Source organism: Halichoeres trimaculatus, unplaced genomic scaffold, assembly GCF_033239565.1.
Source record: "Halichoeres trimaculatus isolate MK-OKI-2021-1 unplaced genomic scaffold, fHalTri1.1 fHalTri1_scaffold_4, whole genome shotgun sequence".
Lineage (NCBI taxonomy): Eukaryota > Metazoa > Chordata > Actinopteri > Labriformes > Labridae > Halichoeres > Halichoeres trimaculatus.
This window is the reverse complement of record NW_027437182.1, coordinates 7,936,801-7,951,608: the sequence shown is the minus strand read 5'-3', so window position 1 is coordinate 7,951,608 and position 14,808 is coordinate 7,936,801. Positions and strand designations below refer to the sequence as shown.

Genomic DNA, 14,808 nt, shown 5'->3' with positions numbered 1-14,808 from the left:
CCCAAAGACAGAAGAGATGAGACAAAGTTGACCACAGCGTGTTACTGTTGTTGTCTCATTTGTTATTTGTCATGTGTTGGAAACGTACTGTTTTTTTTCAGTCAGGATTGTCTCTATTTGCTACTTTTTGAGTGTGTCAATGCCAAACACTCTTGGTAGGTTTCCATATCTACAGGATCCATATAGCACTCAAACTTTTTCTCATCATAAGTTTCTCCAATGCTAACAGTTTTTAGCATGTTTAATTTAAACATGTGTGAGCTGTAAGACTACCGCAGACTTTTTTGCAAGCTATCTCTGATTGCCATTTTTTTTGGCTTAATCCAGGGTTCTCAAATGGGGGTACGTGTACCCTTGGGGGTACACAAGGGCACTCCAGGAGGTATGCAAGATACAAAAATGTATATAGAACACTTAAAACAAGCAAAATTCTTTTAGAATCAAATATAATTTAAAGGTCATAAACTGACTTATATATCCAGTAGGTTGCTCAATTCAGTTTTAACGCCCATAAAATAAGAGTCTCCTTCATTCCAGTCTAACACAAATTACAGCATTGGAATTGAAGCATAGCATGATGCTGCTGAAAGTACGAAGGGACACACACCAAAGAAGGCAAAACCAGAACCACAGCAAAATTCTGTCAGTGCTTGGAGAAATATGCAGTCTTTTGACTTTTATTTATTTTGAGGAAATGTTTATCAATTGTTGAGTTAAAAAAATTTGGATTGAGTGCAGCCCATTATTTTAATTCAAGGTAGGGTCTGCAGGACTTTCCTAGAAAAAAATAAATGCTAACTTGTACAGGAATAATCCCACTTCATCATCTCTTACAGGCCTCTATACATGTATGTCTGAGACTGTCTGCCTCAAACCCTCACCCCCACCTGTATGTTGATATTTTAGTTGTATCAAGAGTGGAGAGTAAGCTTGGTTACATTAGCCAATCACAGCGCCCCCCAGTGCACAAGTGACTTTGCGTGTTGACGAGTGAGTGGAGACGCTATCCTGAGTGGCTACGATAGCACAGAGACAGAAAGACACAACCACAGTGAAACAAGACGCAAAACAGATAAAGATTTTTCCTTAAAGAGGGTGGAGCTTGGCTCGAATTTCACTTACTTTAAGCACTTGGAGAGCAACGCGAGTTGGCTTTCTGCTGAGCAGGTATGTGTCAAATGACCCAATGATTAGCTTGTGCTAACATGCCAAGTCAAGTGCACAGCCCTTTGACATGGAAATGAGATACTAATGGTGGTTGTTGGGCTAGTGAGTGTGTTCATGTGGCCTCAGTCAGAAGCAGTGAGTGTGCGCTGCAGCTGGCACTGATCTGAGGAGGCGGAGCCCAGTTTCAATGTTATATTTACTAAGAAAAGAAAAATCCTGCAGACCCTACCTTTAAAGTGACAATTATGTCTATGTACCCAAATATTTTCTCTTTAACACATCTTTAGTTATTTTTATTTAATAGTTGATGTAGTTGTACTGTTTTGTGTCTATCCAAACCAGTCACAATTTTTTAGGGTCAGCATTTTTTTTTTCTAAATAAAAAATATTTCATAAACCAGGCACTAATAGTACAATGCTGTATGTCATGCTTAAAAAAAAAGAAAAGAAAAAGAAAAAGAAAAAACCTTCTTTGCACTTGTTAGGTGGTACTTGCAGAAAAAAAAATCTCAGTTGGTACATCACTCCTTTCAGACACATTTCAAGACTTCAGATTAAAAATTACAGCCCCACTTTTCTCTTATGCCTCTATTCAAAGCAGTAGTTTTTATATCTCATCAAACCTTATTCTAACAAAAGAAGCTGAGTGATCATGAGCTCTGAATCAAAAGAAGCTATTAACAGGGTGCTCATGTGGGTCCAGGATGCTTTACTTTGTTCAGATTGAGGTCATGACACAACGACTAAGGGTGACACAAAAACCAACACAGAGCCAAAGTCGCCCATAGAAAGTTTATTAAAGGTGAGAACAAAGCCTTCCCAGGCACTGGGAGCGTGATACGCCTGTGTATCCTGTTTCAATTGACCAAGCATTAGTGAGGTGAACTACAGCATGTACACACACACACACACACACACACACACACACACACACACACACACACACACACACACACACACACACACACACACACACACACACACATTAATACTTTACATAAGTGATGTGGAAGCCCTGAGACAGTACTGAATGTTCCTTTGACAGATATTACATTCAGCTCAGCATTGAATTAATTTTACATGGATAGTGTGCTGTGTTACTGAATCGTATGTAGTGTTTTCTCCTGCTCAGCAGGATTGATCACACCTGTTACATGCCTTGTAAGGGTAAGGACATATTGTGAAGTTGACAATGACCAACACTTTGTATCGTAGCAAAGGTTGTTAAACCTAAATGTCAGATCATGTAATCTGGTGACAAACAGCAGGCGTTACTTAACTGTGGGAACAATGTATTGTTTAAATACAGTCTGTGCTGGTCCCAGAGTGCCGTACGATCACTCCGGGGTCTCGGCTGATTGCTGCAGTCCCAGCTGCCCTGCACTGTCCTCGTTACTCCCAGCTGCTCCTAATTGCTCTGATGTATTTAAGCCGGAGTCCCAAGACATTCTCCTGTCAGTTCATTAAGTTCACCTGCTCCAGTGACTCGGTTTGATCTTGAGTTAAGTGAACCTGCCTATGTCCTGCTGTTGAGTATCAGTTAAAACACAGTACTAACTTTTACTCAATTTTTATTTGTCTAAACTTAACTCTTTTTTTTGTCATTTGCCATCACATGGCTTTTTCTAACCTTTATTCAACCAGCTTGGTCCCATTGAGATTAAAAACCTCTTTTTTAAGGGAGACCTGGCCAAGACAGGCAGCAGCAAAACCACAAACTTACAGACAGAAAACAAAAAAGGATTATGGATTAAAATCCTGTTCTAGGAATCCATTCCCCAAACAGCTGAGCTAAAAGGGTTTCCAGTTTGTTGTGCACCTCAAGGAGGCATGGTGGGAGCCACGTTTCCACCAAGTGGTTCAGTTCGGTTTGTAGACCAGGGCTGATAACAAATTTTGCTGGATGATATATTGTCCCACAATTATTGATGATAAACAATATTATTGACCAAATCAATGACTAATATAAAAAATATATCTCATAATAATGCAATACACCCTTACAAATGCAATTGGAATATCAACAACTTTCAAGTGCCTAAAAAAACAAAAAATAAAAATGAAATGGGCTCTCAGTCAAAAGTTGCACTGAAATAAAAAAAAAAAAACGAGTTAAAATGCAGAAGTCCTTTTGTGATGTAGCAAACTACACTCTCTGTGTCCACGGAAATTCTAACTCATCCAGCTCAGTTATTCTAAATGCTTCAAACCGAGGCAACTGGACTGGTCAGAGTCTGTGAAGATGAATGAACGATTAATTGATTTATTGACCATCGTCCCAGGCCTATTGGTTCGTCTCGGCACAGCACGCATTTTATGGCGTTTCCACTGAATAATCCACGGACAGATCCCCAAATAACCAAGACGAGCTGTCCCACAGGGGTGCCAGACTAAACCAATCTGATCCCGGAAGGTGGAGCTACAACACTACAGACTGTTGATTGGCTGAAAATGTCGTCACTTACTGTGTAACAGCGGTTGCTGAATTTCACATTGTGGCACACAGCCTTCTCTGGAACAAAACTTGATTGTGCTTTGTAACATGGAAATCACAAAAAGGCGAATTTCTGGATGTCCCACACAGTTGTTCTTTTTTTACTGTGTTGCATTTTTCTTCTCCGTTGGATTTATTAGCAGGGTACATTGTGCCGCACTGCTATGGTGTCACAGTGTTATTTAATTGATGCAGCTATCGGCATCCGGCTTACACACCCCCTGCCACGATGAGGCATGGTTGGCTGTGGAAACGCAAACAGGACCAGGCTTAACGGAGTCAACAAATACTAATCTAAACCGAAATACTTGGCGGAAACAGGGCTTAGGGTCTCCATTATCTTAAACAGATACAGAGGTTGTAGCAACAAGCCCGTTTTTTCATTAAAAGAAAAACAAACTTTTTTCTCAAACAGTTTTAGCTTCAGCTTTTTCACAAGACACAGCACAAAGTTTACATTTAAGGAGTCATCAATCAGTATACCAAGGTATTTGTCACAGTGTTCAATCTCAATCTCCTTTACAGCAACAGAGTGAAATCAAACACGGAAATTTAAGAGCTTTGAAATTGGTGCCACAAATGATAGCAACAAAAACAGGCTTTGGTCATATGCAACTGTTTGGTTTCACCTGCTGCTGTCTTACTTTAAAAGTCTTGAGCGGTCGAAGGTACTCACTCAGTAATAGGCAGCAGACAGACAAACATCATCTGGTAAATATAGTCGAGCAGTCAGCAGCAGCAGAGCCAGATAAATTATCTTGTTCAAACAAGACTTAATTCAGATGTTTGCTCAGCGAGTGTTTATTCAGAGCTTTACTGAATCAACTTAATCAAGAATGAACCGTTAAAGGTACTATAATTAAGCAGCTTTCAGCTGACAACAACAGCTACTCCAACTACTCAAACATTTGACAATTTTATACCAAACTTATTTTATCTGACGATATCATTTGACTTTAAAATAATATTTACACTTTTTTAACCTAATAGCTCTACAACTGCAGCTGTCAGGAATTTCCCAAACCCAGAGACTAAAGACGTCACTATGCTCTCTGTGACCTTTACAGAGTAAAGTAAAATAATGGTGGAGAAAATTATACTTGATATGCCCTGAAAAAATGTTCAAGAAGAAAAGACGGCGCTCTCTAAGCTCGAAGGTTCTGCTGCCGTTGACGTCTGAGCTCCACAGTCACTCAGGGACAGAAGCCAGGAGCACTTATTTATCATACATTTTTGAGCCCATGTAAACCCTTGTGTTGTTACGTGTTCACCCACTCATTAGACTGTGAGTGTGTGCGCGGGTAATTTTTTCCATTTTAAGCAGATGGTGCTCCCCCTTCTCTCGCCCCTGCTAAATGAGTAAACAGCAAAAAAAAAAAAAAAAAAAAGAGGGGTCCAAATGACATGTCAACATGACCGGGTCTGTAGAAAAACATCCCCCTCCTGTGATATCAGAGAAGGGGAACACATAAATTGATCACTTATCTTGACTGATGAAGACAGAATCAAATATCTCTCGGTGGCTGTATTTTTTCTGATTTGTTTGTGTGTCCTAATCATGAGAGCCGTTTCCCGCTTCTGGGAACAAGTGTGTGTATGCACTCACAAAAACATCAACAAGAGATGAAGGACATTACCGGACTGAATATCACATGATCAGGAGGGGGGAGTCTCTTCTGCAGTACAGAAATAGGTGTAACACAGCCGCATCAATCACGTTTGAAGTGTTTTTTGTTGTTTTTACCTCCCTTCCTCCCTCACCCCTGTGATTCATGTGTCCTTTCTCAGATGGACTGGGTGCCTTCCGGACGTTTCTCAAGACGGAGTTTAGCGATGAGAATATCGAGTTTTGGATGGCTTGTGAGGAGTACAAGAAAATCAAGAGCTCGACCAAGCTTGTGTCGAGAGCAGACAAGATCTTTAAGGAGTTCATTGATATTCAGGCACCAAGAGAGGTGTGTGAAACAGGCTTTTTTTAACATCAGTGCATGGCAATGTGTGTATTTTATCATAACAGGTTTTCACTACTTGTGGAATTGTTGAAATCAGGTTACTTTATTTCAATAAGACTCTTGAACTTGAAGATGTCTGTTCCTTTTCTCACAAAGTCAAAGTAGCTTAATTGTGCAAAGAGTATGAATTGATAGAGGTTAGAGATGATAAAATAGATTCATCATAACTGAGCAAACCCTCATGATTCATCGGTCTCACTGTCATGAAAACTGTCCCACTGACACACAGACTCAAACAATGACCAAGTGAGATTACTTTCAAAGCCAGTCAGATATGTGTAGTGTTGTTCTCTTACACACTCCAGCTGCCAGGTCATGCCTACTCATAGATCTTTGAACAGTCTTTCTTAGCATGTACACTGGAAAAAACTGAAATCTTATCAAGTATTTTTGCCTTATTTTTCGTAAAAATGTCTATTTAGACTTAGTATGAGCCATATTTGCCTGACCAGTCCAGAAAAAATGTCTTATTTCAAAATATTTAAAGACAAAATTATAATTTAAATTGCTGGTAACAAGTGAAAAAAAACTGCCAATGGAACAAGATTAAAGTTACTTGAATTAAGACATTATACTAGTTTTTAGCAAATTTCAAGCAATTTGCAGATTTTTTTGACTTGTAACAAGATTTTTCAGTCCTGATTTTTGTTTTTAAATAACTTAGAACAAGACAATTTTCTGGACTGGCCAGTTGAATACAGATCATATCAAGTATAACAAGGTGATTTTTACTTAAAATAAGACAAAAACACTTAAGATTTCAGTTTTTTGCAGTGTGATACTTTTTATTGATAAACTTCAACATACCTGAAAATTCACTGCCAAGAGTTAATTTTACTTGAGTTCATACATAATGGCAGAAGGTTTTTTTTTCCTGCTAACAAACGGGCTGTTTACATGACAATGGTTTTGGGGTAAGACGCAAAAGTTTTGTTGCGTTTCAGCCTCGCGTTTACACGGAAACAGCGTTTCAGCCGACCTAAAACGCAAACTTTTAAATGGCCTCCAGAGTGGGATTTTTCTGAAACTTTTGCTCTTAGTATTCACCAATACACTAGATGATCCCAACTGTACTTTGGTGGAGATCTCCCAAAAGCGGCTTCTGAACAAGACAGTTATAGCACCAACTATAGGCCTGGCATGCTTACAACTGTGTTTTCAGTCCGTCAGCGTTTCCGTGTAAACACAGATTTTTTTTCACTGTGTTTTAGCATTTTCAGATGAAACGTTGTCATGTAAACAGGGCCTAAACTACAAGTCATAATATGGGGCTGGTCAGTAAAAACTTTACCTAAGTAATGGAAATTCAAGCAGGTCATCTAAGGTGATCCAAAAAGTGGGTAGCTGGCCCATTTTCAGAGGGAGAGAAAAATACTGTTAAGAAAAAAATTCCCAGGCTTTATTTTGAAGAGGAATTTTTATGGTCTTTCCTAAATTGAGGGCAGAGAAGGATAAAGACCTCAGTGATCTGTGCAGTGCAGTGAGGTTGGCACATGAAAACTGGTCAATTAAAACGTATGCTCATGAAAATATTCAAGAATGATGAGCAGTAAGCTAAATGTGAATTTGTGTTTCCTCTCCTCATCCCGGTAGGTAAACATTGACTACCGCACCAGAGAAAAGACAAAACAAAGCCTGGAAGATCCGTCTCCAACCAGCCTCAACGAAGCCCAAGCTAAGATCTACAGCCTCATGGAGAAAGACTCCTACCCACGATTCCTCAGGTCAAAGATGTACCAGGACATACTGAAGAGGGCGCATGCACAAGGCCAGCGGAGGTCTGTTTGACAGAGTCTAGTAGAGGCTGAAAACTGGGAGGACAGAAAACTGGACCTACACTGTAAATGATTCATTAACCCTCTGAATACTGTGAATCTGCAAGGATGGAGCAACATGCTTGACTGTGTCTTTTGTCTACACCAGCTCCATGCATGCAAACCCTGCAGAAAAAAAAAAAACATGTCATGGTGTAGTACGCTGTAAATTACAGAGACAAGGACTGGATAAACTAGTTTACCTCCCATGTAGTGCTGGGTGAAATGTCATCAAATGCCGTCACCATATTACATGACACTGACATGATATTAGCCAACTAAAACTGAAGCCACAAGACTGAGAAACAAGAATAAACCTGAGATCAAGCAGAGGATTGATTCCATTATAATACTCTGCTTAAAGATACTGCCTGATATGTGTAATTGATTATAAATAATTGGTGTATTTGTGATGAAGGTTGTCTAAAATTTAAACTCTAGCTCTCCACATGTTGCAACTTTGAATGCTTCAGAGCATGGTACTGGCTGGTATTTGAACCTGTGCATTGGAATCAGTACGCAGGAGGAAAAAATGGTATCAAACATCTCAACTTTATGAATGAAGTCCAACTCAGATAGACACGTCTTTTTCTCTTTCACAGCTTTTTTCCAGTCAAAAAGGCAGACAATGCAGGTAGCTCCTTTTATTTATTTATATTATGTTTGTCTTGTGTTCTCTTTTTTTGTTGTCATGTTTCATTTTACGTTGTCATGCCCTGCACTTCAGGGCCTCCATATAATTGCCTTCTTCAGACACAGTTATGAACCCAGCAGTGCAAAGAAGAAAGAATTTTTTGGCACTTGACCCTGAGCTGGGTTTATAATTTGAATGTTTGTAGTCTTATCCCTGTCATATGGCAGCCCTGAGAGCTCACAGTGCTGCAACTTAAGAAAACACATGCAAAAAGACAAAACAAGCAAATTAGGAAAAGACCTTCACCAATTTGACAACATATGTGCAGCATTTAGAAAAACGCGCTGCAAATACACTTCAACACAACGGAAGTGTTTCCAGAGGACATTTAAAAGTGATGCACATGTCCAGACATGCTTGTCGCTGACACAGATTTTCAGTCACAGCTCTATTAAGTTTTTTTTTCATCAGTTGTGTTGGAAAATGAGGTGAAAAAGTATGTGTTTTTTATGTATTTAACATTGTGTTAGAGTATGTGTATTAGAGCTGTGACTGAAAATCTGCAGCAAATTGTTGAAGATGTTTTCTTAATTTGCTTGTGTTTTGAGTTTTTCAATGTTTTTTTTTTCTTCAAGTTTTTGTGCTGTGAGCTCTCAGGGCCACCGTACTGTCAGTACCACGAAAAAAAAAAAAAAAATTCATCCAGGTTTTCAGAATTTCCTCCTCCTTTGCATCACCATTAAATACTTTAAAAAAGTACTAGTGGCAGATTAGCTAGCTTACTAACTGTTAGCATCATCAAGTGTCCATCTGGTGTGGAGGAGAGTCTTGTCACGTCTGCAAACACCTAATGCTTATAAATAAATCAGGGACCAAAAGCACAAACTGAAAGAAAATCCATCACCTAAAAAGCTCTACATTAAGAATCACAACACTTGCCCAGCACTATCCTCTAGGCTACTAATCTTTAACTCTTAGCGGAATAGACTCCTCGGTGTCTCATGCAGGTGAGTAGACTTTGTCGTAGTTTGTGTGTTTACAAAGAACAATTAGTGAGTGAACACTTACTCTCTGAAACTGTGCCAAACTGTATTGCACTCAGTATAGCTGCATATTCCTGTGTGTTGTATACTCTAACTGCTATTCTATGTGACTTTAAATGTGGAGAATGAAAAGGGTGTTGTTGAGTTTTGCTTTCAGTTCACTTAGGTCAGGAACAATGCACTGGGAGCTGCTGTTAAGAAGTTCAAGAGGAGTGGTTGTAAATGTCAATCATGTAAATTGCAGGAGTTCTTTTCTTTAAAAAAATTAATCAAAATTATGCAAAATTAATATCAGTAGTTTGTCAATTAAAGTTACATAAATTTGTGAACGGGCTTACATAACTCAAGTGTTCGAATGAACGGCTTAATCACCTGCTCCCTAACCCTGCACTAAGTGAATTGAAAGCAACACCCTGACCTTCAAAGAATCTCTTCTGGGTTGACTTATGTTGTGCAAAAGATTAAAATTATCAGCATGATGCAATACTCAGAATTAGTACTTTGATATTCTTTGATTTCTATGCTATGTCGTGAAAATATCTGCAAAAAACAATCTATAGAATAAGTCAGTAACATGGTAAATGTATTTGGACGTGCTCCCTCAGCATTTGCACTCCTTCTTGAATAAGCTAACTGAAAAGACTCCTGGAGTATTTCAGGATACACAAATATTTTCTTTAGTGCATGAGTACTGTAAGAGCCAAACTGTTGGGGAAAACAGCAAATAAGGCTGAAACATATCACTCTAATATATCTAATGTTACTGTGTTCTACATGAATGTAACCTTCCCTTTGATTTTGGGATTAAAAATGAATCTGCATCCATCTTTTTTGTGCTGCGTGATTTCATCCCCACAGCGCATGAGGGTATTAGAGTTATGAAAATGCGTTCATCCAATCATCAAACAGATTGACCTCGATTTTTCTGACATTTTATAACATAAATTAAACCAGAGAGAAATGTCTTTAATAAATGAGAAGCCAAATCCTCAATCCATTGATTTGTCACTCCATTTCAAAATTCTGTCTTAGATAAGATTAAGGATTAAAATGTCCAGTTTCTATGGAAGTAATTAGCAGGAAAGTAATGACAGTTTCAAATAACTGGCTGAAGAGTAACACAGTCACTGTGTTGCTGTCAAAAAGGGAGAGAACTTCACTCAACATCTCTGCATGTGGTGACTTCTAAGGTCTGATGTTGCTGCTGCTTTTTACAGCAATGACTCATAGAATGAAAAATTATCCAGAAAAAGTAAAAACAGAATAATCAAACATTCATGAAGCTACCTCTATTTCGCATCACAACCATTAGCTTTCAAAAATAAAAACTCATACTGCTCCCTGCAGTATCTGGGGCACTTGTGGGATATACTTGCCCACTGGGACATTACACATCCATTAACTTCGCTGCCTCTGATGTGTTAGTCACTCAGGGAATGGGGAGCAGAGTGAATGTGGGACAGCACCCTGCTCTGCTCAGCTCAGCAGACACAACACAGGCCTACGAATGTGGGCCAGTAGACTGCAGACAGCGCAGACTAACAACTCAGAGTGGACAAGATCACAAGCTGAGCACAAACTCAGCACGAAATGATAGCTGTCTCTGCTGAGAGCTGTGAAAATTACTCCAATGCATCTGGACAACAATGATGGGAGCAGGTAGTGCTTTTTATAGATGGATCAGATAAAAATACATGAGCTGTGGTAATGCTCTGCAGAGGTGAACACACCAACAGATAATGGGTTAATAGAGCTGAAAGGCAAACAGCATGCTTTGTAGGATCTAGGCCAGTGGTTCTTGTGTTATTTCAAGAGAAGCAAGTCCTTGTTTCATGATGATCATGTTAAAAGTCTGCACACACAACCAATGCCAATTTTGTGAGCTGCCTTCAGCCCTCCAATAAGGTCTAAAAAATTTTTTTTTTAAAGAGCTTTTCAAAAGGAACCCTAAATAAACTGTTACACATTCCCTTCACTCAGAATTTGCCATAACGTTTATTTACTAAAGCTCAGTTTGCTGTTTTGACTTCTACGTGAACAGTTGTGTCTTTAGCAGCATCTAGCAAAACAGACTTACACTTACATTAACATTTAAACATTGCCTGTTTACTAGGGGTACAACGGTACGCAAAAATCACGGTTCGGTACGTACCTTGGTTTTAGGGTCACAGTTCGGTACATTTTCGGTACAGTATGGAACAACGCAACACCATTTGCTTGTTTAGCATGTTTTTTAAACCAAAAACTTGCCATTAAACAGCGAGGGGGGAGGCTCTTCAAGCTCTGGTTGGTCATTAGCAGCAGCCATGATGCACAATTCAGACACAAGCTCCTGTGGCTACGAAAGCTCTTTGATATTCATCCTCTGATTGGCTCACCGTGAGACGTCATGTCCACATGATATGCACATGATCGCAAAGCACCAATCACAAACCAATTTTCTCATGAATATGCTCAGCCAATCATAGACGAGTACTCACGTGAATATTAAAGAGCCATGTGCAGCGGCCAACGTAAACTTACTGTACTCCTTCGAATACAGCACTGTACCCAACCGAACAGCCTTATGGAGCGGTTCGGCACGGATACATGTACTGTTACACCCCTACTGTTTACTATCACAGAGTAGATAAACACCTTTGTGTCCACGCAAAAGGCACTGGTGGGAAGATGTCTATGCCTGAAAAAGTGGCTGTTATATGCCAAAAAAAAAAAAATCTATCAATTAATGTTCATCTAAAGGGGCTGTGAGGAGTTTGAAAGTGATCTTGAAAAAGTCTCCCTTCTAGATATATTCCTGACTGTAATCCACACTTTAAAATGAGATTATAAGCGCCAATATTGCTGGTTACAGGTTATCTTAAACTGCTATTTCTCAGCTTCCTGTTTGGGTCAACCTGCACCAGACTGATTTATGATGCACCTAGGTCTCTATGACAACACCACGCCAGCTGCCCAAGTTTAGTAAAGAGAAGAGATAAAACACAGAAATTTGTGTTTTTTTCAGCTGAAAACAATTTCTGTGATTAATTTTGTAGTGATGGTGGACACTGGAGCCTAACTGTCAGACAGAAAAAGGACAGAAGAGGAGAAAAAAGATAAACGGGGGAGTGATACAGCCTGAGCTACAGGCTAATTAGCCTTTAGCTATGGCTGTATCACTCAATAACACAGGGGCTAAATTGTTTCTGATAATGTCCATTCCAACCCACAGTCAGCAGTTATTCTGCAGTGGTCTGTTCAAACTGGAGAGTCTATCAATAAAATGAAGAGTGAGGTTACATTAGCTCTGCTTGGTAGATGACTGGCAGGACATAGCTAACCAGGATTAGCCACAAGCTAACCACATTACAGACATGTCTTAGAGCACCAGGCTGACAGCTCTGCTAAATTTAGACAGCTACTAAACTACTTACAAACTGGCAGTGTTTACTTGTTGTTATGTTAGCCTACAGATACATCCGGGCACAGGGCTGACAATATTGCTAACATATAGCCAACTACTTCAACATTTGCTTGATGTCATGTTTCAAACCATAACGCTACGTAACTGTTCTGATAAGTGCTTTACCTCGGCGCATTGTATTGCATTGTTGTTAAAAGTTGTCTTGTACAAAGACAGTTTTTTTGATCCGATCTCCATATAATTCCAAAACAGACACATGGCTCGCAAAAAGTGATTTTCAACAGAAATTTATCACATCCCTTGGTTTCAGGTAAGGTCCCAATTTATCTTAGTTTGAAGGGTTGTGTAGCCCTTTGCCTTTGATTTTATGGAGAATTGGAACACCATTTCACTAGATGTGCATGCACAAAACCAAGGGCTAAGGGGTAGAATTGAGAGTGTCCCTAATTTTTATAACTAAATATGCTGACTAGTTGTTGCAGTCCTTGTCTTGGTCATCCTATCCCATGTTTTTTCTCTCTCCCGTAGTATCAGTCATTCTCCATCTCTCTGTATCTACTGTCTTTATCAATAGTAAACACAATACCCTCCCTGCAGCACTGCCTCAGCTGTGGATCATGTGGAGGAAGAGCTGGACAGTCGATTATTCCTCCTGCTCAGGTCTGAGACAAACAACAGAAGCCGTGCAGGAAAAACAACCAAACAAATTTGATTTGCTTGTTATAAAAACGTCCTGTCCAATAAAAACTGGTTTATTTTATCCATTGCTGTACCACTCTCACATGACTATGAGACCAGATGTAAACACAATATTCTATTTGTCTGCTTTCAACACAGAGCTAAATGAGTCTGTGTAATGTACAAGGGCTCGCTCCGAGTGATAAACCTACAGAGATTTTTATCAGCCAGCGCGTTTAGTGTTTCAAATTGATGACTTTTTTACTGCATTGTTTATAGTCTGCTCTTATTTAAACAGTGTCTGAACATAAGCACAGTTAGACCCTTTGTGTAATGTCTCCACGGTAACAAACATCAAACACAACTAGCAGAGTACAGGAAGTAGCCAACATTGGATTAGTGTTAATTTTTGATTTTGCCTTTTGATGAAAAAGCCTTTTATTTTTAGGCTCATACAACTTTTTTTGTTCTTTAAAGTTACAAAAACAAGGGACAATAAAAGGGTCAAAGCAACCACGTCATATGAAAAAAAAGGTTGTGCATTTGGGGAATTCTCCCGCCTCATACTGTGAAATCAAATAGAAAATGCATTAATGACTCAATACAATTGATTTGAAATTTGCAGGAGGAAAAAAATGGAGAACACTCTTGCTACAAGCTAAATATCAATGAAATAAGTAAGGCAGAATACCTCATAAGGCGTCCATTATCAGAAATGAATGGACAACATAGAGGCGGTTGCTTATACAACAGACATTTACAAAAGAAGAGAGAGAGAGAAAGTACTTTATTTATCCCCGAGGGGAAATTCTGGAGTCACAGCAGCATTTAAGAAAACAAAAGTAAGAAAGTGTATAGGAAGTGCAAAAAGGTCCATAAGAAAGTAGATGATGACAGCTTGTCCACCACTCTCCAGCCCAGCCAGTCTCCACCTCCAAAGGGTCCTGGACTGAGCCTCCCCAGCAGTCTGTTCAGTCTCTGTTTCCTGGATCCTGTCTGCCCACAGCAAGCGAAGCTCCTCCCATGTGGCACCGGCGTCTGATGTCAGCTCCATCAGCCACGTCCGTGAACAGCACAATGCCACTCTGCCCTCCGGCAGCCCCTCTGCAGCTGAGCTAGCACGGCTAGCTCGGCCATCCCACCGGAGACGGATCCCACATTCCCCATAATGATGGATGGTAGGACAGGTTCACGTTGTCACCTCCCAGCTGAGGGAAATCATCAAGCCTTCCACCAGTTAGCATTGACATGCTACAGGCTGCTAACAGCTAATTTCACGTTTAAACAATGCAGCCATGGTTACATGTAGGATCTCCAGACAAACACAGGAGAAAAAGTAGTAAAAATATTGCTGAAGCCACAAAAAGTTTGGTGTCCATGACCAACAATGAACCATACAAAGTGATGATCCACTCCAAATACAAAGATTATGAAAAAGAGACAAAAAAATTACAAGAAACGAACAAAGAAGAGAGAGCTGCTGCAGGAGGCAGCCATAGCCGACAGGCGCCTAGCAACAATTTTAAGTAAGACTACCTCTTACCGCTGAAAGAATATATA

General features: G+C 39.6%; 1 protein-coding gene across 1 annotated transcript in view; it reads left to right on the top strand.

Moving 5' to 3' along the window:
• LOC141789433 (regulator of G-protein signaling 8-like) overlaps positions 1-9,991 on the top strand; it is a 35,764-nt gene extending 25,773 nt beyond the window's left edge. Inside the window, exons 4-5 of the mRNA XM_074668831.1 lie at positions 5,450-5,616; positions 7,267-9,991. Of these exons, the coding sequence (XP_074524932.1) occupies positions 5,450-5,616; positions 7,267-7,461 (362 nt within the window). The 3' untranslated portion in view covers positions 7,462-9,991. The remainder of the gene's footprint in view (positions 1-5,449; positions 5,617-7,266) is intronic.
• Positions 9,992-14,808: the final 4,817 nt, after the last annotated feature.